The sequence below is a fragment of the Temnothorax americanus genome, unplaced genomic scaffold (genome assembly GCF_048541705.1).
Source record: "Temnothorax americanus isolate GAGA-0224 unplaced genomic scaffold, ASM4854170v1 Scaffold18, whole genome shotgun sequence".
Lineage (NCBI taxonomy): Eukaryota > Metazoa > Arthropoda > Insecta > Hymenoptera > Formicidae > Temnothorax > Temnothorax americanus.
The window spans coordinates 2,998,540-3,023,203 of record NW_027509318.1 but is presented as its reverse complement, the minus strand read 5'-3'; the positions used below and the strand labels follow the sequence as shown (position 1 = coordinate 3,023,203).

The 24,664-nt window shown below is 40.7% G+C and overlaps 1 protein-coding gene and 1 long non-coding RNA gene across 2 annotated transcripts in view; one reads left to right on the top strand and one right to left on the bottom strand.

Moving 5' to 3' along the window:
• The first annotated feature begins 395 nt into the window (after positions 1-395).
• Positions 396-4,036, top strand: Glyrs (glycine--tRNA ligase). The gene is made up of 4 exons (XM_077404292.1): positions 396-770; positions 1,231-2,914; positions 3,108-3,295; positions 3,491-4,036. The coding sequence occupies exons 1-4, from the start codon at positions 522-524 to the stop codon at positions 3,599-3,601; spliced, it is 2,232 nt and encodes a 743-aa protein (XP_077260418.1). The 5' UTR covers positions 396-521; the 3' UTR covers positions 3,602-4,036.
• A 7,358-nt stretch (positions 4,037-11,394) lies between these two features.
• LOC143896331 (uncharacterized) overlaps positions 11,395-24,664 on the bottom strand; it is a 254,905-nt gene continuing 241,635 nt past the window's right edge. Inside the window, exon 6 of the long non-coding RNA XR_013256615.1 lies at positions 11,395-12,918. This is a non-coding gene — a long non-coding RNA (uncharacterized LOC143896331). The remainder of the gene's footprint in view (positions 12,919-24,664) is intronic.

The following is a 24,664-nucleotide window of genomic DNA, read 5'->3' as shown; positions in this document are numbered from 1 at the left end:
TTTACTTCCCACATTTAAAAAGAGAAATTGTCCACCGATATAAATATCCGAAATAATTAGCTTATTGCAGTATTAAATTCATGATTATCGTATAGATGTTTCATATATAAGTAAGCGTATTTACGATGCAATAATGTCACATAATTATTATTTTAATATATTTACAACCTCACATGCATGAATGATCAACCACAGATGATTACGAATACAGATGATTAAAAGTACAGTTTTAAATAAAATTAATATTATATTACGAGCTAACCGTCTAAATTTTAATAGTCACGCGAATAAGATCATCAGTCTTTAATAGCATCTCGTCGATGATAGCATTTTATTGAAGCAGTACCAATTTCAAATTCCCGCGCGAAAGCGGCTGTTAGGAGCGTACGAATTCGGGCGCGGGGCGCGGTGCCTCGGATAACCTAAAAAAGTCGCGATGCGAGACCGCATGGCTCGCGTAGCGAATGGTAGTGAACGCGTGAAGTGAAGGTACCTACATCGCGCAATCACTTTCGTGGCGAATGCGGCTTCTCAGGCGCGGTTTGCATCATATCGCGCGTAGGGTTGCGGCGCACCGCGTGTCCAGCGACGTTCCGCTCGCGAGGCCACCTGCTGTCAGAGGCGTCGCGGCTACCGTCAGTCTTCTCGATTTCAGCCGGTGGGGCACCAGGAAGGCGAACAGGAACCTGAAGATCGCCCTCGTGCTCGACATGACGGATCCTAAGGTCGAGGAAGTCCTGGCGCCGCTCCGGGCGAGCGTCAAGGAACAAGTGAGTGCCATATGGACGCAGAGTAGGGACTACGTGCCTTGGCAGGGCTTTCCAGCATTGTCGATATCAATTCTTAGCAATTCTTAGCAACACTTTGGTCTCGGAGATGATTCTTCGAACGTTAAAAAATTTCATATGATAGATAATAAGTATCAATATCGACATAAGTGTACAGATCAGTTACTCAATTCCTTCGAGAATTGCAGGGACATATTCTGAAACAAAGGGATCTGTTGTTTACTTAATTATTAATGATTAGTAAAGCCAAATGTATTATATATTATTGTATGTAGCAAATCTTCTATGTACAATTATTAATACATATTCTTGAAGAATTTGTGTTGCATGACAGAATACTTTTTTACCACTGTAGTATATTGAACTATATTTTAGTATCATTTTTCTTATATAATGTAACACGATCGTTTTTTCGTGGGATGTAACTACGTGTTCTTTGTAGGGTGACTATGTGCGGAAGCTGAAATCTGATGGCGCTCCAGAATTGGACATCAAGAGAGCTGTGGCGGAACTGAAGCTGCGCAAAAAGATACTCGAAGATAAAGAACTGGCTCTAGCTTCCAACGATATAACGTTCGACAGGGCTAGGATGGAGGATCTCTTGAAGCGTAGATTCTTCTTAGATCAATCTTTCGCGATTTACGGTGGTATTACCGGTCAGTATGACTTCGGACCCATGGGTTGTTCGTTGAAGATAAATCTGATAAACGCCTGGAGAAATTTCTTCGTACTGGAGGAACAGATGCTGGAAGTCGATTGCTCCATTTTGACGCCCGAGCCGGTTCTGAAGGCATCCGGCCACGTGGAACGGTTCGCCGATCTGATGGTGAAGGACGCGAAGACCGGCGAATGCTTTCGGCTGGATCACTTGATCAAAGCGCACTTGGAGAAGATAATCTGCGACAAGAAAACGAGCGAGAAGACGCGCGAGGAATGCAGAGATATCGTCATCAAGCTGGACGGTATGACGAAGGACGAGATGGCCGCAGTGTTGTCAAAATATAATATGAAATCGCCGGTTTCCGGCAACGACTTGACGGAACCGATAGAATTCAACTTGATGTTCGGCACTCAAATCGGACCAACGGGACTCGTCAAGGGCTTCTTGAGACCAGAAACGGCGCAAGGTATCTTCGTGAACTTCAAGCGATTGCTGGCGTTTAATCAGGAACGATTGCCGTTTGCCGCGGCGCAGATCGGCAACGCCTTCAGGAACGAGATCTCGCCGCGATCCGGACTCATACGCGTGCGAGAGTTCACCATGGCGGAGATCGAGCACTTCTGCGACCCGAATAACAAGAGTCATCCTAAATTCGAGACAGTCAAAGACATAAATTTGCTGTTGTACTCGGCTTGCAATCAGATGGACGGCAAGAGCGCGCAACGCCTCACCATAGGCGAGGCCGTTTCGTCTGGCTTGGTGGCGAATGAGACGCTGGGTTATTTCATGGCGAGAATCCACCAGTTCCTATTAAAAGTCGGCATCGACCCGAACCGCCTGCGTTTCCGTCAGCACATGGGTAACGAAATGGCGCATTACGCCTGCGACTGTTGGGACGCCGAGTGTCTGACATCCTACGGATGGATTGAGTGCGTAGGCTGCGCCGATCGGTCCGCCTATGACTTGACGCAGCATACCAAGGCCACTGGCGTGAAATTAGTGGCCGAGAAGAAACTACCCGCTCCGAAAACGGTGGATGTGTGCGAGATCATGCCAAACAAGGTGTTGATCGGTAAAACGTTCAAGAAGGATAGCAAGGTTGTGCAAGATGCACTAGCAGCATTAGGCGAGAAGGAGATTGTGTCCTTGGAGAAACTTCTCGGCGAGAATGGAGAATACGAGCTGACACTGCCCAACGACGCCGTCGTGAAGATCACCAGAGACATGATAGAGGTAAAGCGTTACCAGAAGACCGTTCACGTGGAAGAGATTATACCATCGGTGATCGAGCCTTCCTTCGGCATCGGTCGCATCACGTATGCCCTGTTCGAACATAATTTCAAGGCGAGAGAAGGTGACGAGAAGAGAACGTATTTCGCCCTACCGCCAGTAGTAGCGCCGTTGAAATGTTCGGTGTTACCGCTCAGCGGTAATGACGAATTTGTGCCGTTTGTAAGGAAATTGTGTAAGTAAAACATAATTTATATAATACATATATAGATATGAGTCTAATTGTTATATTGTTCCGAAGTTTTAATATTGGACGACACGTTCTTCCTCCTTTGATCTGTAATCTTCATAGTTAAAAGCATAGATAAATATATCTAGATCTGAAACTTTTGGTACGTAGCAAAGCTAAGTATATTAATGTTTTACAGCGCAAGATCTTACGAGAGCGGATGTCTCGCATAAAGTGGACGATTCTTCCGGTAGCATAGGTCGCAGATATGCTCGTACTGACGAAATAGCGATACCGTTCGGTATCACCATCGATTTCGACACTTTGAAGACACCGCACAGTGCAACACTTAGAGACAGAGACAGCATGGGACAAGTCCGGATAAACGTATGTATATTTTTTCAATACATCTGTACAAAAATTTGCATGAAACTTGTATTATATATATATATATATATATATATATATATATATATAAAAATTTTAATTAGACAAATTTAATAAAACTGTTGATAGACATAAAGAAAATAAGAGATTTTTCATTTTTTCATTGCTCGAACATAATTCAATTTTTAATTATAGTTGGACGAGTTGCCTGGCGTTGTGAGAGATCTTTCCTATGGAAGGACAACTTGGGAAGAAGTGGAGACAAAGTATCCCAAGTTTGAACAACAAGAATCAACAGAACCATAGGAAACTTACAATTAGATAGGTTCGGGAATAATTTATTTGTACTATATAGAACTGTGTATTTTGAATGGCGTATATACAAAGTTTTTATATATTCAGCATATCGAGGTGCCTATCAGAAAATATACCGTTAATTTTTCATAGATTCCAATCAAGTATTCATTAGTCAGGAGATTCGATATTATGAAATTCTCTACAAATTCTGGAAATTTACATAATATATATTTATGTACTTATTCAAAAAGCAACGTAACAACGTAAACTTTGATAATCCGCAAGTGATATTTTGCATTGTTAACAATTGATAGAATCTGTTAATCTTCACCTCTTCAATTTATTGGCGTTACCAGTTACTCGCATTTTTTTAAAGCATTTACTTATTTAAAAGTTTTTATAAACGCGCGCTGCGTAAAAAATATAGATCTGTTCTTTCATGATTTCATCTCATTTCAATATCCTATAATTCTCATTAAATTAATAACTTTCATTAATGAGGAAGAAGATAAAGGACAAAGTTAAATATAATATTAACAAAATGCATTTTATATTATATTTTATTAATATTCTTAATTATTGTGTGTCTAGAATTGAGTAATTTATGTTAAATTATGATTTCCATTTTCTCAAATATTTTTTTTATATGTGTATAACATTTTACATACGAATTAAACACAATTTAGAGTAAGAACAAAAGAATCGAGGGGTATTGAATAGCCGTACTATATAGAATACAAAATAGATATACATAACTTATACGAAAAATATTGAAACAGAAAACAATAATTAGTTCACGTAGTAAAGCAAATTAATTTTCTTTTTTCCAAATATAATTATTAATTATTAATTACTGGACATCGGGTTTTTTATATGCAGATTGGTGAAAAAGAGCAAAATTAATAACTAAGATTTTGTTATTTATAATATTCAACATATTTATACCTAACACATGTGTTGCGGTAGAAATATGATTGATATTATAAATAACATGATCTTAGTTATTAATTATTCTTGTCCACCAGTTTTGCATATAAAAAATCCGTTGTCTATTAATTACATTTGAAAAAGGAAGTACTTTGCTTTACTACGTGAACTTTGCCAAATACATATCGGTTGGCCTGCGCCGCCTGCGCGAGAACCAATCAGCGCGTTCGAGTCACATTCGAATGTATCGCACGACGCACAGTAAGTATACGGTATGTGTGATGGACGGGGGATGAGACGCGCCGGACGCGCGTGAGAAATTGTCCGTGAAATATCAACGCGGGAATTTGGGTTACGTGTATAATCGAGTACTTCGACATTGAAATCACGACGTGCAGAGTATTGCGAGTAAAAGTACGTAAGTATTTTTCGGCCAGCTTCGACTATAGACGGAATACGGAATGTAATTAATTTCGCATATATGTGAATTCTGTAGATGCAAGGGGAGAATACGACAGGACGCCATAATGAGATCGAGGTCTTGAGGTGAGTGAATAAGCGATATATATATATCAAGTGCTATATTAATAATCGTTTTGCTCCGCAAAGTTCGTCACATTTGTATTATTCAATCTCGTTCAATGTCATGGATCGATTTCCGTAATTAATGCGGAAAATATGGCGGTTGAGACGCGTATGCAAAAAATCGTCCGTGAAATGTCTACGCGGGGAGTCGGGGGAGAAATGTAATCGAGCTAGAGAAATGTAATCGGAGTGGTCATGACTGCGAAATTACGGCATATGGCGCGTCGCGAATGGAAACGTATTAATATTTTCCGAATATCGTCGACAATTTACGCGTAGAACCTAATCGTGCGTTCGATTCTACCCGAAGTATCAGCGCCTACGTCACGCGGTAAAAGACCGAAGCCAGTGGTGTGACGTCATGCTCCGCGAAGGGCGCGAAGTTCGCCGCACTTGTGTTATATATTCAGTGCAGCCAGCGGCTGAAATCTCACAGCGTTCAATATCGTGGATCGATATTCGTGATTGATGCGAACAAGATGGCGGTTGAGACGCGCACGGCAAATCGTCCGGGAAGTTACTCACGCGGATCGAGTGGTTATGACGGTGAAATTACGGCGCGTGGAGTATCGCGGATAAAGATGCGTCGGTATTTTCCGAACGTTGACAGTCACGCGCGGAAGGTGTGCAGAAGGTGCGTACGCCGGATTTCATAGACGCGCCGGACAGATCACTGTGGGCGATCGTCGAGAGGATTGAGGCAAGTCAATCTAATCAGCGCGTTCGCTAATTAAAATATGCTGGAAACAGTCTACTGTGCAATGAAACGAATAAATATTGTCGGCTGTGCAAATTAAATATATGTGGTAGCTCACAGAATTCACGCAATTTACAATAATTGTGCGTATTAAAGGATTAACCAACTGTGTCTTAATTGAATTTATCTTGCACGATGAATGCATTTTGCATTCTCGCGTGCTATGCATTTATCTAACACGTACGAGGGCCGGTATCGCGCATTCTTGCGCATTGCCGTGCGTGTCGGATCGCAGGATTTCGTGGGAGCGTGAAAGCGGAAGGAAGAGGGAACGAGGGTGAAACGGAGAGAGAGAGAGAGAGAGAGAGCTCCTCGTGGGTGCGGACCCAATTATCCACAGTGGCTCTCGAGAACGAGAAAGAGGGACGTGTCCCTAGGCGGTAGGAAGGACGGGGCAATCGGGATTTTTCTCCTCTTTCTCTTTCTCGGCGTGCCAACAGCCCTCCGCGCGAGGGACGTGTCGAATCGATTCTCCGCGACTCGTTTACAAGTTGTTCTGCGAATGGCACTTCGCGAACTGCCGTGCGTTATCCCGCTTATTCGCGAGCCCCGCGTAGGCGAGACGCAAATGCACCTTGCATTATAGCGCGATATTTTCGAATCGGTCACTTTGGGGTGGACGCAAATTTCCAAAAGTCGAGAATTAATGACGTAACGCTTTTTTGCTTTGTTATATATCCTTGGCTTTAGAGAGCCGGTTTTTTTTTAAAATAATTTATTTGATACTGTTTTGCGATTATTTAATAAGCGAGGTGCCAAAGGTTAGAACTTTCTGCGAATTCGATAACTTTCGCGCGAATAAGTTTTTATTTTATCCTTGAATTTTAATTAACAACGTTAGTGAAAAGAATGGAAGCGTTTGCTCGTGCTTTACCAATTTTTTTTTAAATTTACATCACGATTAGTTTCAGGTCATTTTATTAAAATTTTGTTGCAGAAATTATACTTGCCCCAAGAAAGTTAAATTTCTAAAAATATGATCTAAATACTGAATGTTTAAGAAATTTAAATCACGTGATAGCTCTGATTTTAAAGCCTAATTGTTTTATTAATCATTTCAAAACTGATTTGCCATCGAGCAGGATGAGATATTCGGAATGTAATTCTATCTCCAAAATTCTGGAGATAGAAATAAAGTAGAAGATTGATTCGAATTCCCTGAGGTTTCTGGCAAGTAGTTTTTTTTAGAGAATAAGTGATTGATCCTTCGCTCAAGTTTGATAGTTATCATAGCAATCTCGAGCGGTTTCGTCACCGACCGAATCAGCTTACAGCTCGTATTCTTGGCACTGGGCTATAAAAACATTGTTTTGTTTCTATCTTCATCTGGAGTCTGGAGCGATTCCGGTGTGGAATCCATTCAGCACGTCCATTGGGAATTAAAACGTTTTTTTTCTCCCTCTCTGTCTCTCTCTTCGTAGACCCTCCCCATTCCGTCGCTATCTTTTTTTCGCTCTCATTCAGCTGCAACCCGTTGATGCAACCCGTTGAATTACGACTTTCGTAATTCAACGCCGTTGATCCCAAAAATAGGTCCACCGGGAAGAATCTCTATTTACGTCGCGGCAGGTCTGCGCGACATTATTACTTTTACACTGGCGTCTATAGAGTGTCTCGGAAAAGTCGTACATTAATATCGCGGTATACAAACAAAGAAGAACAGTTTCGAAATCTTTCTCTCATTGATAACTTTCGAAATACTGTCTAGAAGCTTAAAACGTAAAATTTTGAATTTGCAATTTGAATTTCGATTTCAGTTGTTGAAAAATGCCATTTATATAAAATTTGTTTGTATAAAATATTAATATCTATAGAGAAAAAAAACATGTAAAATAGAAATTTAAAGTTTTATTATTACGGGACAAAAACAATGCTAGATCTGGAGTTAATACTGCTACGCTCATAATTTGGCAATAGATTTTTGTTTCGTGCTAAAAATTGAAGCTTGAAAATTCCGATGAATATTCGTCACAAATATTCGTCGAATTCCCGTGCAGGCAAAATTAATCGCACTAACGAGTCCGTAATTGAAGGAAAGCGAGAGAAGGTTCGGAGACACCCTATACATATCGCTACTTTATGGTTCCCGTGAAAGCATTTATCGGAGCGTAGCTAAGAAATGCGCATTCGTAGACGAAAAATTATTTCAGCTGGTGTAACTCTCTCGAATAATTCCGTAACTCTCGTTCCCCGCCTTCTCTCGCTTCAGCTTATCCGCTTTTGTGGATATAAATGCTTGCGCGTGGGTGAGTGAAGGTCTTCTGGATGTTCGCGAACGGGTTAGCGCGCAAAAAATATCGCCGGTTTTCCTGTTTTCTCTGTTTCTCGAGTTTTAATTGGTGCCGTGCAATGCGTTTGTACGACGTATTACGAGGCACTGCGTACATTATTAATTCTAAGTCCGTTTATAGGGCGACTCTGAGAAAATGATAGAAAATGAATCAGGATGTATTCGTTAATTGAGTCGTTTCGGCTCATTAGCCACGATTTGATTAACTTCTATTAGTCAATATTAAACATTCTAATTAAGCCGCCAATTAAATTAATTTATTACTGCATTAATTCTTATTGCTATTACTTTATTCTATTATTATTATCGCTTACTAATCCATACATTGTTACTGTCATCACCCAAAAGTTTTCTGATTTTTGCCGCAAATTATTTGCTTATACAAATCAAATACATTTCCAAAATACGGAAGGTTTCTCTCGGTGCACCCTATACATACACGTCGGAAGAAAGATCTTCCCTGCACCACATTCGTGCTACTCGGGTTTTAATTGCGTCGCATAATGCATTCATACAACGCGTTACGAGACGTTGTGCACACATTAGTATACTCCTAATTGGCTACCTTAAAGCGAAAATTAGTCCGCGGCCGAGAAATACTTGTCACTACTCTTGCAGAGAGAAGGATTTTAAATAGTTCTTAAATAGGGGTGGCGTTTTTTAATTGATTTTTTAAATTTATTTTTACCCATTAAGATTATAATATGATCGTTATCAGACATGGAAAAAGTGAATTTATAAATATTATTGTACATTAAGTATAAATGTAAATGAGAAACACCTGTGACTGCTCAGATTGTTATAAAATGCTAAGTTTATGTTTTTACGAAATTTTATCAGTCCTTTTACGTACAAAAATTTCCCAACCATTAAAATTTATAAAATAACTCGAGCAAGAAATGAAATTATTGAAATTAAATTATGTTCATATTTTGAGGAAAATCTGTCTGCACCTTCGTAAAAAAGTGTCTCGCCATCTTTGCGTGTTCACTAAAAACATGTTTGAAACCGTATAGATACAAACGTGGCATAACGAGAGATCGTTAAATCGTGTCGTGGCGTTTTACGCTACGAATTTGCATAAATATCTTACGACTCCGCAAATCGTAACGTCAGTTATACCCGGGCCGTGACTTTCCCGGCAATCTATCTGTCGCACGTTTAGTCAGTATCCTCCTTGCCCGCTTCTATTTTCTCCCGTTTTCCCTCTTCCGGCGGAGGTTGAGGATTGCGTCATCGCGTGTAGAACTTTGTGTAGGATTTTATGGTCGGTAGAGATGCTCTAAAGTCCCTCGTACTATCCGGTTTGCACAGCGTAAAAAGGTATTAATCGCCCCGGCTTATTAAGTGCGCGCGCTCTTACGGGACGTTATCGGGTAAATTATTACCGGGACATCGGGATTAATTAACAGAGGCGTATCGTTGCGCTGATGGAAGCGGATTTAATACCGCCCGTTCGGTAGGAAGAGCAAATAAAGACTTAACACTCTGTACGTGCGTGCACGGCAGCTCCTGATTTTTGTTATTTCCAGTAGATAGAGAAACTGCAAGATTTTACGGTCGCCTGCAATATATGTACTTTTCATAAATCAAAGTTATTTAGCGTGTGGCTGATATTACGGGAATATAAGAAGAAAACCAACCTTCCTAAATATTCCAGCTTGTTTTGATCGAGCTTGTCGATTTCCATCGGCCAAGTTAATCGCTCTAACACTCGTTCTCTTCTTTTTTTTGGCATGGGACTGAACGATCTCGATTTTACATGGTCATTCGAACGATGTCGGGACGTCCGCGCGCATTCCGAAGATTTCATCGTTCGGTCGCAAGCACTACTCGATCGCCAGCGCTCGACAGCTTTTCGATCACCCGGTTGTTTTACTCGTGCATTGCTACGAAACAGGTACGGCGGTACGCCGGGGTGGGAATTTATAGGCGTTAATTAATGTTATTCATTAGGGCTGGTCGCGCGCGCCTCGGTAGCCGAATTTGAACTGCCGAAGAGACCGTCGATTAGATTGCTGTAGTACGCGTTCCCCGATAGGCCACACAGGACGAACACGTACTGGCGTCCCGCGATACTGAAAAATGTCGCCCACACGCTAAGAGACGTGAAAACGCATCGTGAGAATCTATTAAAACTCCAGTATAGTTGTGACATCCCGTCTCGCACAAGTCCGGTACATGGCAATCTCGCGGTCGCAAAATGCAGTGTTTTCGAGTTTAACGAACTCTTATTTTTTTTCAAAACAAACTTTCATCTCTAAGCGATATCGTCGCAAATCAATCTTACAATCAAAAATAAGAACGTTTATTATTTCTAATATAAAGTACTTTGCGCGATATTCTCCTTCAATGCTTTATAACAAAATAAAGAGTGATCTATGAACTATTTTTTTTTACTAGGAAGATTAATTTCGGCTAATTTTTAGCGGTAAAGAATTTGAGGTTTGCCTCTACTTTGCCCTCTTCCTCCCTCATAACTTATCGAAAAGTGGGCCTGATGAAGCGGTCTGATTAGCAGGCTTGATTTATCGCTTCTTTATACATATATCTGGCGCTCGCAGCAACGGGTGTCTTGCCGCTTCTCCCTCTCCTTGGCTCGCGGTCTCGTTAAAATTTATTCATGATTCGGCAGTGAGGCACCCTTACTTCTCTCAAGAGACTGGTTCGACTGGTCGCGGTCCAAATATTCATCGGGGCCCCGGCCTATTTTCCGCGTAACGCGATAGGGGCTTAATACCACTTGTGAACCGGTCGTCGCGAGGGGTCTGATTTATCGAACGGCGGTATCGACTTTGTTCGGCTAATCCCCCGCGTTTCTCTTCGAGCCGTTATCGCGGCGCTCTTTCATTTGTCTGCCCGACGTGCAAGGTACTTTGCATGTTAAAGAGTACAGTAATGAGTAATCAAATTGGTCTTACCGATAACTTTTACGAAATTGCGTCCCCTGATGATTAACGGCGCGCAATGTACGAGAGTTCGCGTTACCGCGACTTTATGAAGCGTATTCTTTCTTATCTCTCAGGACATCCTACGAATATGTAATTTTAACGCTCTCAGATCTTTGAGAGCCTGGTAGAGATTTAAATTCGGGTAAGCCCTGGTCGAGGAGAATTCCGTGTAGTTCGGAAGAGTGATGCACTCCGACACCACTCCGGCTTTGTAGGCGTACGCCTGTCTTTCTTCGTACCTTCAGCTTGTATTGTACAATGGGTTACACGGCATCAGCGGGGCACAGAAAAAAGAAAAAGAGAGCGAATCGCCCACCGCTGAAACTAATAAGTATTGTCCATCGGGCGTATTGTTTTGGTGCCCACGTATAGGGCGTACAACATGGTCGAGATACGAGTTACACTTTAGATCGCTAATGTCGTTAGACCATCGGATCGGCCTCGTTAGTGCGCGTCCCGTAAAAATCCGAAACTTTACACATCCATTCGATTATCAACGTAAGAGACGACGGTAATTAAGTCCGTGAACCTTTATAATAATATTTGAAACTAAGTCAGAGTATTTCGAAGAAATAAAATTAACGTTCGTACAGTGCCCTGATTAACACGAAATAATATTTTCTAGCCGAAAGTCCAATTGAGATTGCAACTGTTTCGAACAATTTAAAATAAATTTTGAGATTTGATAACTTTGAACAGTTATTAATCGTATTATTAGTTATATGTGTATCAAATATTCAATAATTTGAACATTAGTCGTTTTCGGATTCCCATATACTTTATTTATATTACTATATTTATATTACTATAATTTTATTATTATATAAATTTACGAAACGCTATAACTCACAAAAACTTCGACGAATATTTATTGGTTTACGGCGCCTTATGTTGCGACATTAATATACGTGCTTGCAATACGGACTGTTTCCAATTTCATATTAATTCGTGATTGATGCGCCCATAATTCTCGACACAATTCCCGATTCTGCTTTACGGGCTTTATTTAAGGCACTTTAAAGCGCTTGTTACGACTACCCGCATTTTAATTTTTACACTGCTAAGGTGTCATAAATCAGTTTTGCAAGTTTCTGTGTGCCTTAACGAGATGGCTAGTTATTACTTAATATTTTACGCGATCGGTCTTCCGCGTTAGTTCGCCAATTGACTTAGAGTTATAACTAGAGTCACATGTCTCTATGCTGATTGTGAGAACTTGAATAGAAATTATTAACAGATTTCTATGATATTTAGAGTCAGACATATGTTGATAATTTGTATATTAAAATTGCATATTATATATTATAAAAGTTACGACTTTTTACTTACTAAGCTCTCAAATTTGTTCTTACTAACTCGCTACTCACGAGCTATTCACGAAAGACAAGTCCTGAGCCGTGTGAACTATTCGTTAGTAGCTAGTCATACCTTTGTTCAGGATCCATATTTCTAGGGCCTCCGTTGTTCGCTTTCCGCCACTATTTACATAACACTCGTAAGCGTCACGCTTCGGGTTTAGCCATCACTTGGGGAAATCATATTAACCAAATACTGCGGTCGTTATGCGCGCAGGAAATATATTACCGCGAGACCCCCTCGGGATCTGTCCAATGGAAAGAGAGGAAATGGTCCTCTTCCTTCTCTTCCTCCTCTTCCCCCTTCTCTTTCTTCTCTCTTTCTCTCTGCGTTCGTTCTTCGCAGAGACCCGTCGCATCTCCGAATTCTTTACGATTTCTATTCAATCTCTTTATCGCCCCTTTGACTCGAGAATTCCATTCTTGGATTTTGTATGTATAGTCCTCTGTTCCCGGGTTTTCTGAAAAAAGAAAAGAGTCGAATTAAATAGTTCAATGCAACTTGATTCATTTCAGAAGAAATTTTAGATATTTTGAAATATCAGTTTTAAATTTGAAGAAATTATATGTATGTTTCGCTTTAAAAAAAAGCAAAAACCAATGCACTTAAATTTCCAATTTAAAAGAGTTGTATGTTTATTACAATTTTTATTATAAAATACTTATTATTGCGCGTTCGCATATAACTTTTATAATGCCTTAAGTCAAATAATCCAACGATAACTCTAAATTTTCACACAGATAATAGGAAGGGGAATAAATAATCACATCTGTTCCTTTATACACGTCTGCATCTCAGGGGAGGACACGGCAGTGGTTGAATATGAATCAAACGATGCTCAGCATTGTTTTCGCGATAAATTACGAAGTTATCCCGCATAAATTGCATTCTGGTGTCCAGCTCGAAACAGGTGGGGCGGCGGGGGACCGGGAGGAAAACGGCATTGCCCCCTCGCCCCTTCACCTTTCGGGCGCGAAATAAATTGGCCTTTATATTAGCGCGAGCCGCGACATAAATCCCGAGCGCTCATTGTATCGGCCCCCGTGGGTGTACGACGCTGTGCAGCACACGTGGGCAAAATCCGCTTCCCTCGGCCCGGCCGCCGCAAAAGTGGCGCGCGATCGCGCGGGTGGAGGAAACGCGGAAGAAAGGGAGGAGAACTTTACCTGACGCGACGGTGTGTGGCACCGCAGATTGCTGTAACGCGCACCGCACCATCGAGCCGGTGACACATGGGTGAGCCCAGTGTCGCCACGTGCAACGTAAAAGACCGGAACTGCAGCGCGAACGAACTTAGAATTACGCGTGTGAAATAAAACTTATTGTTAGACCCCGTAGAATTTCCGAAAGAAACGTTAAATTGAGATGTAGTATATAATTAAAGAACTTTTGGATAAATAAAATCTCGAAGTTCCAGCTATAGGTTTCTCATATCGCTCGTGCTGCTGCAATCTTACGTTTGACAATTTCGTATTTTATAGCACTCTAAGTTCTGAAAAAAATATTGTCAAGCAGAAGACTGCATGGTCATTTATGGTCATTTATATTGAGAAGACAGAAATCATATTTCGTGTATAACAAAATTACATACTATTAAAGTTTGCTTTCACCAATAAGAAGAGAACCTCGTAAAATATAGGGCGTTTCTGTAAATAACCGTTTTATCATTCTTGTTTGTAAGTCAGTTTATATTGTCGAGTTGACAATTTCGCGCACGACACACGCTATTTGTGGCAGTTAAGTTTACAACATCATAAGTTTGTAAGTAGGGGACCCATCTTCGTCCCACGTGCCAGCACGCTGACGAAAGTCGCGCCAGGGTGAGACGCGCGCACGTGTGGCCGATAACGTAAATCTGTTTGCGCGCTGATCTGGGGATGTTAAGTGACTTCCGCGCAGAAGTCCGCAATCGCCTTTAGCTCGACTTTATGCGACCCGCGCAGCAGTAAACCTACAGCGCCTACGTTTTAAACCCGCGATTGAGTCCAGGAACTGGCGTAGGAAGACTGTAAAATTGGAGCCAGCCGACAATCGGCAGGTGCCGGTTTCTAAATCGAACGGCGGACAAGTTTTGGTTCTTACGAAAATTGTCCCCCACGCAAGAGAGAAATAATTCTCTTCTATTCCTTTTATCTTTCAAGAATTATTATACAATTTTATCGTATATAGACCGCAAGAAATAATATTTGCCATTTAATTTCGTATTGATACCAATATCGGTATTCATATTCGTGTTATTTTAGTGGAAGCAAAAAAAGGTACATTTTTAAATGCATTCCATCGATTTGTTGCAAACTGTAATCGCGGGTGCAAGAATTACATACTGTTGAGGGGAGCTTTAGGCATATGCGGCTTGCAGTAGGCGGCTTGCACGCGTACGATACGTCGAGAAGATACCGATTTATATCCATCGATAAATCGCGGTTACCGGCGCGGCCACGAGTGAGGCGAGGTAATTTGCCGAAGAAACGATTCTAGGGGATTATCCGCGTTATTTATTATTTATCAAGGTACACTCGAGAGATAAATGGCAGTAAATAATACTGCAACCACCGCGAAATCTTTAAGTGTTGTCATTACGCATTGTACACTGCATTCCAAAGGATCATGGTTTGCATATATATCGTTCACAAGTACATTCCACGATCGTTTTAGCTTCCTACCTACACACGTATTGTAAATACAAAAAATATTTAGTGCAGTATATATGATAACAATTATTTTAAAATACGGGGATGGATAAGTGTATTAAAACACAATTAATTTCATTAATTTTTTTCCGAGATTTTTTCGAACCTAATATTATAACGTAGATGTGACTTTAGGATATTTATAGGAAAAAGCACTAATAACGTTACAAGATTATCTGTGATTTAATTAAATCGTAAAATTTATTCATAATCATAATAAATTTTACGATTGGATAAATGTCGGAAGCAGCTGGCTAAAAATATTCGGGCTCTCCGAGAGCAAATAGGGCACATATAGCGTCGGCGGTCATTGCGAGACGTTTATCGCTCCACGGGTTAATACAAGAGGCTAACGTTAACGAATCGACAGGATTTACGAAACATATGTGGCTTCGCCGAGCTCGATCGTATTTCTTTCCGCATGCGACCGAGAGACGCGCACGCGGCCGAAAGTACCTTCGTACTTCGTGATAAATCGCGACCGTGTAGGACGATAAATCTCGCTATAGCCCGGCCACTCCGTATTTGTCTCCAGTCTTTTAGTATATTAATAAGCGATAATATATTAACGCGCGCGGTTGCGGAGAAAGAAATGGCTCATGGAATATCACGCTTAATTTTTCTGTCATACTTCGTTACTTGTGCTGAATATTCCATCATCATCGTCTTTGATTATTAATGACGAATTTTGTAATAAGCTCGAGATCAATAATCCCTCGAAGAATTTTTGGAGGAATTAATGATTAAGACCGTAATAAAATATCTTTATTTTTCTTTTTAATGTATTCAGTCAAAACAGATTTTGAAATATCCATAATATTTAATGTTATTAGAGAAGGTAAAATATATCATTACGTTGATTATATCTAATATGTATAATATTGAATACGAACGTGATTCTTAATATTACTAAACCCTTTTTAACGATCTCTTCCTTACAAATTTCTAATCAATCATCATCGATCTCTGTATCGGAGTTCTAACCGACATTTGTTAATGACGACGAGAAGTAAAAGGCTCGGGGAATCTCAGAAGCCGCCGACACGGTATCCACTTTCCTTGTTATACCCACTGCGCAAGGTCGTTTATTCAATTAATCCTCCAAGTATTATGATTTGCATTTCAAGATGTATTTCAACATTAATAGCCTTTTATTTTTCAACGAAAATATAATATTTTAGGAATTTATTATAAAGAATCGCTACGTTTTATATGGATGTATCTGAATAAGTAATAATTAATAATTAAATATTGTTACATAAAAATTGAAAGAGATAAAATTAAAAACTATTATTAGTTAAAAATGCTTATAATTAAAATTTGGATATATTAATTTGCTCAAAATTTCGAGAATTATTGATTACTGATTACGGATTAAAACATGCTGGTATTGTGATATAGAGTATTTAGAGTATACCATGCAATTGTGCTGTTTAACGTTATTTAAGCATCGCATGAGAGAAGTCTTAACACGGGAATAGAAATTGACCGCTAGCCGCAGATGTACATTTACGACAAAGTAATTACGAGTTTCCCCGTCACTCCCTTGCGGTCGGTGTTGTGACTGTTTCTTCGCCGCGGACGATGTGAGCGATGACAAGGAGTCGCGGACCCAGTGGGAGGTCTCAACAATGGCCATCCGCCTCCGAGTCGAGTGCGCCGCTACCTGGAGATTCTTGGCTCGTGGCGAAGCTAGCGATGGCTTGCGAACGCGATCGAAACTTGTTCATCCACATCGGAGAGTGACAGAGAGAGGGGGAGAGGGAAGAGAGAAAGAGAACTTAAATTCTTCCTCACAATTTAAATTATTCTTATAAAATCTATAATATTTTATCAGATATTAATATTATTGGTAGAAAAATGTATGTTACGATTTGATTTTTTGTATCTCGTTTTAATTAAACATATTTTACTCAGAATGAGTAAAGTTAATATTCTAATTATATAACAAGCTACTTACGTCGCTGTAAAACCAACAACATCTCAAACACGAACCTCTCAAAAAAGTCATCTCGCTGATCGAGTGTGAAATTTGAATAATTAGATGGAATCTTTGATTGTTCGCTTCGATATTGGCTCGGGACCTTTCGTCGAGCCTGAACGAAATCCGACTGAATCGTACGCCCGGGCAGTTGAGCCTCTCCTCTGGAAGTGAGACAGACCTCCTTACTGATCGTAGGTGGTCCCCGCCGTCCGGACGCAACGATTTTAAATTAAAATTAAAGTCAAGCGTTCTTATGGTCCTTACGCTCGACATCGCCGCCCGCCACCCGCGTAACAATGTTAATGGTCCCGCGTCGCCGAAATTGCGAGTCCTGTCCCCCCCATAAGCGGCACACGCATCCGCGTCAGAGGATCCTGCGGAGCCGCAGGAGCGCGGACGTACCGCATTTATGTCGCTGCGAGGCTTTCATCAACACTTATTTCAACATTGAATATGTTATCGCTCGCGAGAAGAGGTTTCCGTTAAAAGAGAAAGGCGCATAAAGCCTGAGACATATTATATATCGAGGTTGATGATTCAACCTTTCAGCAGCAGTGCTATATCTTGGAGCAGGAAGTTGTGAAACTAATACTTAATTTTTATAGAATTTGTAGAGATTAATCGAGATGGCGCGTAAAATGATTTTTATTCGTTAAGCGCGTGTAATTTTGCAAAACGTTTTTATCGAGCGTCGAGTTTCCTTAAACACAAGTGTACCAATATATTAATGTATGAAGAATATAATCTCTCTCTCTCTCTCTCTTTCATAGTTATATTAAAAAATAAATGTTTCACTTTTTAAATAAATTTTTTAAATATTTAGAAAGGGAATATATTACACGATTTTCCATTGATTAAACGTTATATAAACTTATCGTGCAAGCAATTAAAGAAAAAAAGAAAGTACGGATTTCTCTGAATTCACTATTACATTTAAAAATCACAGAATATTTCGTTCCTGACATAAAACGAATATCGTGGTAATTTAGTTGTATGCGGTATATGGTGATGCTGCACACACATTGTCTGTGTACCCGGAAAATACATTTTTTGTATTTTGGTTCATATTTCCGCACCGTGTTTATAACGGTCTACTGTTTTCGGACGCGCGTCGTTCCGTAACTCAACTTATGCGATTACAACTCTTGCATAATTTCGCATAGAAGCCCGTGTGTCTCGAGTGTCGATTTTTGCTCATTGTTCCCCAACGCACATGCCGCAAGGCGGGAGTGCTTTACGAGAGGGCCGCGCGTCCTTTCTCACTGGTCCGGTGCGTAATTGGCTTCGTGTTTTTCGGAGTGTTACGATGTTTGTATGCACGCCGTGCAGTCGTATCACTATTTCATAATTAGCAAGAAAGTTATTGTGCATACCCCGCGCGTCCCCGCAACCCGTGAAAAACGAGCAATGCAATGTCATTATTATTTCATTATAGCTCTGCAACGGTTGCAACACGCCTCGTGATGTGACAGTTTTTTTATTGTCTTACGTCTCGTTACTGTCACACGTATACTATTTGCGTGTATATTATGCCGGCGTGTGTCAGAGTTGGAAATTGCGACGTGAGAGGATTCTAATTTGAGAGCATAAAGTCGAGAATTGAGAACGAAAGAATCAAACAGAAATACTGAGAAAAATAAAATAATTGCGAAGGGAATTTATGGTTGACTGAATCGAATATCAGGAAAAATCTGATACTGTGAAATTGAAACTGCAGCATTGTCACATTTATTTAATTAATTAATTGACGTAAGATTCGGAGACCGTTCTTGGCGGCTGTTTTATCCTGAAATAATATCCCTCTTACGTTTCATTGCGATGTTACGTTATTTCCGTCCACTATGATTTCATAAGCCGTAAACACCTTTGATAGGAACATCGAACCTTTGTTTTATATATAGTCGACATCGAACCTCGGCCACTCGGATACTTGGTTCATGTATCAAAACGATCCGAGGGAACTCCTAATTGGCAATTAATTTAAGCTCGGGTAATCGTCGGTTTGAGTTTAACGACAACGAATACCTCTCGATGGAACAAACGGACAGAAAAATTATGAGCATGGTGCAACCTTGGATACGTTTGAAGGCTAGTCGTTTGCTTGTTGTTACATCGGACATTTCGCTCTAATGAAACTTAGGCTGAATAACCGGAGAATGCATAATGGGAATCCATGGCAATCATTCTATTTGAGCCAATTATTATTTTTAATCACATGTTGATTTCAAATGCGTTTATTTTGCAATTTTCCTGTACGAGAAAATAGGAAATAAGAATATAGCAAATTTTTAAAAATAATTTACTATAAGTTATAGGTGTATAAATGAAATCTTAATTATAAGTTACATCATTAGAATAAAATTCTCAATTTAAAAAGAATTCTTTTCCTGACAATTTCTTGATTTTTATAGTTAAAAATGTTTCGGAAAAGTTTAAATTAAAATACTTTTAATGTTTTATATATCACTCACATACACGAAATTGAATTTTGTTTAAGGATACACATTATTTCCTATTTCTCGCTGTCATCGAAGATTCGTGAGCTAAAGCTAAGTGGAAACAATATAAGTGAAACGTAAGCAGGTACATAATTAATTTCGCAAATTGTCCAAACCCCCGTCACGCATCTCACGCGCGCATAAGTCACGCATTTTACGGACAAGTGCGGGTCCTAATTTTCGGGCCACCCTTATGCCGCGCTTATTCGGCGCGGTAAAAATTCCGCTCTAGCTGGCCGGTCTGAAAGAGACTCGCGCGGTCGATGAATTATCTCCTCGGTGGTCTACTGATTTTATTTTGATGAATTTCGAAAGGGAGAAAGGTGCCCGCGGCCATGGGGCATTAGTCACGGTGTAATTGGCGATGGGAGGGCTGCGTACAACACGCCAACCTGCCGTCAAAGAATTCCTCGCGCGGGAATTCCGCCCGACGAGACGCCATCCCACGATTAATCTTCACGATTAATTGATAAATCGATCAAGTCGCATACTTAATCGCGTCACATTATGAGTCCGAATTTTAGATCGTTTTGCCCTATCTCATCTTCGCATTCTTGGATTTACTTTTATTTTCTCTCATGGCAAGTAAAATCTTTGCGTTGTATTTCTTATATTAAACTCTACATTAATTATTATTTTATCAGAAATATAAAGGTTTCTCAAATAAAGACTTTATTAAGATGACAGATCGGATTAATTTTTCAAAGTTTTCTTTATTATAAAATATTCATAAAGATTTAGTTTATAAATGAATATGCGTCAAGAACTTTATGTGTATCTAAGTATATTAAAAGAGATCGAAAATTTTTTTCCAAAAGATTTAATAAAATCTTGCTACTTTTTGTTAAATTAATACATAAATTTATTTTTAAACGCACATCTGATACAATGTTAGAAGATTTTACGACACGTAGTGTCGAGAGAACAATTCATAAATTTAATCTGCACGAGCTCGCGAGATAACGATAATTTCGGCAACGCTCTTTGAAGATCGCAAAAGGAAGGTCCTTACACGGATGATTTGCAACGTGAAACTAACCGCGGCAGAGAACGTCAACAAACCTTACCGTTGCCCGACTCCTGGTGCGTTTCTCGTAAAAACCGTGCCGATAAGGATCCAGATCCCGGCTCAGATCCAGTACCGCGAGTTTCAGAGAATGTCGAATGGTTTTCAGAACGGTATAAACTTCCCTGGTCATAATCTCGCATGCGGATCAATAAATTTCATCGTTTTTAATGATCGGACGAATTCGAAGAAGAGCGAAAGAATAAAATCTTGCTCGAGCAATAACGATATCGAACTTGCAAACTTGTACAATCTATATATTAGGTATACAGAACGCGTGTGAATAACATAGTAAAATGCAGTGTAAATAATAAAGTAAAGTTGGCTGTATGTGAAATATCTAGCTTTAATCTCGTAGACAAGCATATAAGCGATGCGTCATCAAAATTGAGCACGTCGAAAGAGAGACGTTATCCCGCGAGTCGAAGTGTAATTTACTGTTACACGTGCGCGACGCGACGCTGGTGTGAGACGCATGCGAATTTAATTAGCATATAATTATCAAATGTCGAAGGTGTAAGCGTTCCACGTGAACGTAGATTCTGGCAGAAATACGATTCCCGGAGGCAATAATCTGTCCTGTAAATCACGCCTTACGACTATCGCGGATTATTCGATCCGCATGCAGGGATAATGCGGTGTAGGTATATGGTAATGCGCATATGTTACTGTCTCGCGAAATAATCGCGCGAGATGTTAGGATGCTGATGGGCGAAAGTCGTCCTCAAACGTTGCGCTGATCCCTTCAATTCGCTCAGTCCTCGACTTGCAATTAACTGAAGATTTGGTTGAACACGTTGCACACGCTGATAAGAGAGTAATTATTTTCTAAATAATTATAATACTAAATACTAAATAGTTTGCGTTAAAACAAATAATTTAAATGCAGTTTTATGTGTGCGCGCTGTCTCTCATTGACTTTCTTCTTATTACTTACTAATTTTGTATTTATGTTAATGGAATAATATAGCATATAGTTACACGAGAGACCCGTTGTCCAAGACATCGCATTTTCTGCATTAAGCTGTACTTATATAGCCTTAAAGACACCGTTTATATTCCTTTATATGTCGCTTGTGTTTTCTCCCGCGCGTTTCCTTACGCGCCATTCCGCGGGCGCATCTTTTCTCTGCACGGTGTAACTCATGCCGTCGCAACATTATATGCAAATCCGCGTTAATTTCGCGCATGGAGGGGGCCTTTCTCGGTCGAAGGGACACGTCGAAGTGGCGCCACGTACGGCATTCCGCGGTCGTCAATTTCGTGCGGCCGCCTGGCGCTCGTCCCACGCGTTTCCACGGTTTTCAGTTTGCTCGTGTGTGGCGGTCCCTACCGCGTCCTTTTTTTCCTCCGAACCCTCTCTCATCCGGATCCTTCCTTCCCGCCAGCTCCCTCGTCCTGCCTCTCTGTCCCGGGTCTTCGTCGTCGCTCCTTGCCTTATCCGAGGCTCTTTAATTCGCGCGCGTGGGCGCGCACGCCGTTCCGTCCTTCTTCGTCTCGTTAAAACTCACGTTAAACGCACATTGGTCTTCCTTTCCGCGTTCCCTCCTCCTCCCCTTTTCCTCTCGTCGATTTCTCTCTCACGCGTTGCACACGCACGCCGAAAAGCAGCGCGTGCTTTTAAAGCGCTACAATCGCGTGGCCTCTTGGAAGCTAATGCATTCGATCGTTGATTTATGCACTATCTGCGTCGAACGCATCGGGACTCTCCCCGAGTATGAAATTAATTTCGTACATGCCCCGTTGGTCCCGTGGCCGTGTAACTATCAATAATAAAAGGTGGGCCTTACTCGTCGTCTCTATGCGGCCCTGCCCTTCCGATCTCTCACACCCTCTTCTCACCGCAGTTACTTCATCCCTCACCCTTCATTGTGTATCCGCGTTCCTTTGTAGTATTTTTTCCCATCCGCGCGCGCTCACTTAATCGACTAATAGGCGGTTATCCATCTTACCTCGCATTCGATATATTTATTAAGTTCGCAGAAGAAAGAAATGAGTAGGATACCTAAATGGTTGTAGGCTTGTAATTACATACAGGAGGTAATTGCGGTAAAACACGGCTCATGACTTGTCGTAAAATGTCGATAGAAGTGTGTGGATAAGTTCAATCAAACGCATATGCGCAAAGTACACATGTAAAATTCCGATTTGTCAACGTTTACCAAGTTTTTAATCGAGTCACAAGCTCTAATCTAGAATTATCTCTTCACATTTGACATTGCTGTCACTTATATTTTTGATATTCTTGATATGAGGGAACTTGGAAAATTATGCAATACGATATTTCATATAATGATAATTGCTCTCTCTCAGGTGTACATTATTAAGTTTCGCTATTCGGAGCTGCTCTCAGAAATGTAAATTTGTATGATCCAGAATCGCTCTCGAAAGAGCAATTTACGAGTGTTGTAACTATCGAATCTCGCGCAATCGCCGTTAATTGACACGCGCGCCGCGATTAATCGGCACGACTTACGCGGAGCCTAGTTATCAACACGACTCCCGCGACTTCGCGTGTTAAATTACGGGGGTACCGTTAATTAAATTTTTAAGTGATTCGTCGCGCCTTTCTCCTGCTGCTTTCGGGAACGAACGAGGAACCGCCTTTCTCTTTCGCGCTTATGGCGGATAATAAAATGCATTCGTGTCAGGTAGGAAGAGAAAGGCGGCGCGGAAGCGTCCAAGTTCCAGGATCCTGATACACATGTCGCATTATTAATATCAGCCGCACCGTGGTCCACGATCCCCTGTCTTCTCGCTCTCTCGCTCTCTTTCCCCCGTCTTCCCTTCGATCCTTCTTTTTTATGCCCTGGAATCTCGTCCTGAAGTGTATAATCTTGCGCGCAAAGTTCGGGGACACGACGCCACCCGGCAATCTGCATACGCTTACACCCCGATGGACGAAGCCGAGTTTCGCAAAAAAAGGAAGGAAGAAAAATGTGTGTCGGCTCGTGTGGAAGGGAGATTTCGCATTACGCGGAGCTGTCGTCGAACGCCTGTATATTTCGTAAACCGTTAAGTACTGTTTCAGTAGAAACATTGAATTCTTGATTGTCATTTCGTGACACTTTTATGTCACACTTGCGAAACTGGTATAGATGGACCTAAAGTATAATTGCGTTAAAAAATATATAATCGATCGCATAATCTGTGATTGACTTCTCAAAGTTTGTAGCCTTGAATTCAATTTCAAATATAAAGATGCAAAGAATTACAATATACCTTCACTTGCTGTACATCTAGATTTTCTCTCGATACGCAAGTGTGCAAGCAGAATCTTACGAGATTTAATAACGAAACGGTGCCTGGCAGAAGATGCACCGACGTGTCTTCTCGACGTGCGATAAAGCCAAGCCTGCACGATATGGTCCTTCGCGAGAGTCTTTTTTTTTCGTGGTGTATAGATTACGAGGTATCGATCGCCCTGTAACTAATGGTTGTGTCTGATGATGTCTCGCGATTCGATCTCGCCCGACGAATTCGTGATCGTTGAAGATGACCGTCCGATCATGTAACGTGCCGTGTCTAGTGCTTCTCGCGGGGTCGAGCGCTTCTCTCACGAGTATCAAGTACCGATCGCTTCGTAACGTTATGTTATACGAAGAATTCGCAGGCCCGCGCGCCTATTGTGAATCACCCGAGTTTTAAAGCCACAATGAAGTTGAAAAACAGCCTGCGACGAAAGAAGAAATATAGGCCGCGTCCGGAGCTTTAATTCGGCTACCTTAAACGGCGCGTTGTTCAGAAGCGAAAATTCAGACCTTTGAACGAGGCACAGTGTAGAACGTGAAATTCAATCCACAAAATATATAGTTTTTATATTATTTGTACGCCAAAGCGTACCTTTGTTCTCAAATTAGATAACTAATGCAAAATTTTAATTATACATTTTTTAAATTGTCTACACATAAAAAGATAAAAATTTAATTTACACAATTAAAAATTCAATAATAAGAAATCAATATTAA

What these genes read in the sequence shown, in the direction of transcription:
- Glyrs (XM_077404292.1), top strand. Translation starts at nt 522, where the DNA reads ATGCGGCTTCTCAGGCGCGGTTTGCATCATATCGCGCGTAGGGTTGCG. An exon ending in GCCGTTTGTAAGGAAATTGT is followed by an intron (nt 2,915 to 3,107) that starts GTAAGTAAAACA and finishes AATGTTTTACAG; the next exon opens with CGCAAGATCTTACGAGAGCG. An exon ending in TGGGACAAGTCCGGATAAAC is followed by an intron (nt 3,296 to 3,490) that starts GTATGTATATTT and finishes TTTTAATTATAG; the next exon opens with TTGGACGAGTTGCCTGGCGT.